Genomic DNA, 2,773 nt, shown 5'->3' on the forward strand with positions numbered 1-2,773 from the left:
TGTTGCTGCTGCTGCTGCTGCTGCTGCTGCTGCTGCTGCTCAGGTGTCTGTCCAGCCGCAACCGCCTGCGGTACATGTACGCCGTGAGGGTTACAGACACCATAAGAGAGCACTCTGCTGTTGCAGTGCTGCGGAAGCCCAATGTACGTACACCCTAGCAGCAGCAGCAGCAGCAGCAGCAGTGGCAGCAGCAGCAGTAGCAGCAGCTGCTGCTGCTGCTGGTGTACGCGCAGCCGAGCAGCAGCGGGCGCTCTTGCTGCTGCTACTTCTGTGGCGTTTGCTCTGCAGCTGCTGCGTGCTGCTTGGCCCTCACCTAGCTGCTGCGGCCACTACTCCAACAGCAGCAGCAGCAGCAGCAGCAGCAGCAGCAGCAGCAGATGCGTGCGGTGTGCTGCTGCGCAGATTGGAGTCTTTCGGCTGATGGGCGACGGGTCCTTTCGCGCTTGCTTCTGCTTGCATGCGCAGCCCCAAGTTGCTGCGCTGCTGCTGCAGCGGGAGGTTGCTGTTGTGCTGCTGCGAGGGGGAGACGTGCTGCAGCTGCTGCAGCAAGACCTTGAGGCCTTCGCTGCTGCTGCTGCTGCTGGAGACGTAGCAGACTGGTGGGCGCCGCTGCTGCACAAGACCAACTGCAGCGGCAGCAGTAGCGCTGCAGCTGCTGCTGTCGTTCCTGCTGCAGCTGCTGCAGCAGCATCAGCAGCAGCGGCTAGCTGCAGCAGCAGCAGCCTTGCTGCTGTTGTAGCAGGCAAGTCTTCGACATGCTCCGCTGCTGCAGCAGCAGCAGCAGGAGCAGCCACAGCTTCTGATGCAGCAGCAGCAACTCAAGCAGTTCTTGTGGCGCTGCTGCATGCGCAGCTGCCAGCAGCAGCTCTGCTGCAGGTGTGGGCGGAGAGCCTGCGCTGCTACAGGCGCTGCAGCGAGCTGCACAGTGCAGCAGCAGCAGCAGCAGCAGTGGAGCAGCAGCAGCAGCTGCAGCATCTGCTGCAGGACACCGATACAAATGCGCTGCTGCAGCAGCAGCTGCTGCAGCAACCCTCCCCACAAGCCAAGAGAAGGCTGCTGCTGCAGCGGGAGCTGCTGCTGCTGCAGAGGAAGTCGCTCCTGCGGCGCCTCCCAGCGGAAGCAGTAGAGTGCCACGAGCACTGATTTGCTGCTGCAGCAGCAGCTGCAGGTCTGCTGCAGCAGCAGAGCTGCTGCTGCTGCAGCTAGCTTGCTGCTGCTGCAGCTAGCTTGCTGCTGCTGCAGCTAGCTTGCTGCTGCTGCAGCAGGTGTCTCCTTCTGCATTTGTGTTCCTCTCATTCGTAGCAGCTCCAGCAGCAGCAGCAATGCCTTCCTGCTGCAGTGAACTCTGCTTTTGCTGCTGCACATTTTTTGTCTGCGCTCTCAACCTGAGCAGCAGCAGCAGCAGCAGCTGCTGCTGCTGCTGCTGCTGCTGGGCTCGCCGGCCTCTCCAGCCGTTGTACTAAGACAGCATCAGCAGCAGCAGCAGCAACATCCGGTGGATTTTTTTAAAAAAGCAAAGCATGTGTTGAAGGGAGCTAGCTAGCTATCCACTGCAGTTGCTGCAGCAGCAGCAGCAGCAGCAGCTAAAGCTGCAGCAGCAACAGAAAAAACTACAGCCTGGGCCCCCTAAAGTTTAGTTTTAAATCCTTAGCAGCAATAAGTGCTGCTTCAAAGACTTGAGGCATCCAGCAGCAACGCACACACGCGCTGCAGCTGCTCTTCGTGAGCAGCAGCAGCAGCAGCTGCTGCTGCTACTGCTGCTGCTGCTGCTGCTGCTGCTGCTGCTGCCCATAATTAGGAGAAGAGGTATACTGCTTTGTCCAGCCCCACAGCAGCTAGCATGCGCAAGTTGCTGTGGCAGGCAAGGCCTTTGATTTGCTGCAGGGGCCCTCGCAGCACTGCAGCAGCAGCAGATGCAGTTATCACAGCAGGCTCTCTTGCTGCTGCTGCTGCTGCTTCTGCTGCTGCTGCTTCGGGCAGCGTATAAGCTATGATTTCAGCTCCGCCAACCTGAGCAGCAACAAAGAAACACCCCGCATATGTAACTTACTAGCTAGCTAGCTAGCTAGCTAGCTAGCTGGCTAGCTGGCTAGCTAGCTAGCTGGCTAGCTAGCTAGCTACATAGCTATCGAAAAAAGAACAAACATAAAAATGTATTTAATATAAGAGCATTAGAATTGATTCGGATGCATCTGAATGCACATGCATGCTCTATTTCCGAGTCCATACACCTCAGTGAGGTGTACGTACACCTCAAGCGCATGCATCTCTTCACCAGATATCCATTTACGAAACTTCACTGCAGCAAATGCCCTTTTTCAACATTAAACCGCAGCAAATATATATTTCCGACACAACTGCATGCTTTAAATGGATCAAAATACAGTATAACCCTCAAACGCATGCATGCATGCATGCATGCATGCATGCATGCGTGCATGCATGCATGCATGCAAAACCTTGCTTTTTTGCATGCAGAAGCCGCAGCAGTTCTCTCGCACTTGCACAGAACAAATATAAGAAGGCTTTGGACACATTTGCATTTAAAAAAGTATTTTTAATTGATTTAAATTTGCAAAAAGTATAAAAGAATTATTTTTCAAATAAAGTATTTTATTTATTTCTCAAATTGCATTTATTTTTCCCACCCGCTGAGTCGACACATAAAGGTAACGGCCTTCGGGGCTGAGGGCCATCGCAGGCGTTGAGTAGAAGTCCACGTCCGGCACATGCAGCCGCAGCACCTGCAGCAGCAGCAGCAGCAGCAGCAGCA

General features: G+C 55.1%; 1 protein-coding gene across 1 annotated transcript; it reads left to right on the forward strand.

Annotated features, from left to right (window-relative positions):
* Nucleotides 1–74: 74 nt before the first annotated feature.
* ENH_00032940 (hypothetical protein, conserved) lies at nucleotides 75–1,143 on the forward strand (the record flags this gene model as incomplete). Its single annotated transcript, XM_013580246.1, has 2 exons — nucleotides 75–143; nucleotides 403–1,143. 2 exons carry the CDS (start codon nucleotides 75–77, stop codon nucleotides 1,141–1,143), a joined length of 810 nt encoding a protein of 269 aa, XP_013435700.1.
* Nucleotides 1,144–2,773: the final 1,630 nt, after the last annotated feature.

The sequence above is a fragment of the Eimeria necatrix genome, genomic scaffold, assembly GCF_000499385.1.
Source record: "Eimeria necatrix Houghton genomic scaffold, Enh_scaff2401, whole genome shotgun sequence".
NCBI classification, from domain to species: Eukaryota; Apicomplexa; class Conoidasida; order Eucoccidiorida; family Eimeriidae; genus Eimeria; species Eimeria necatrix.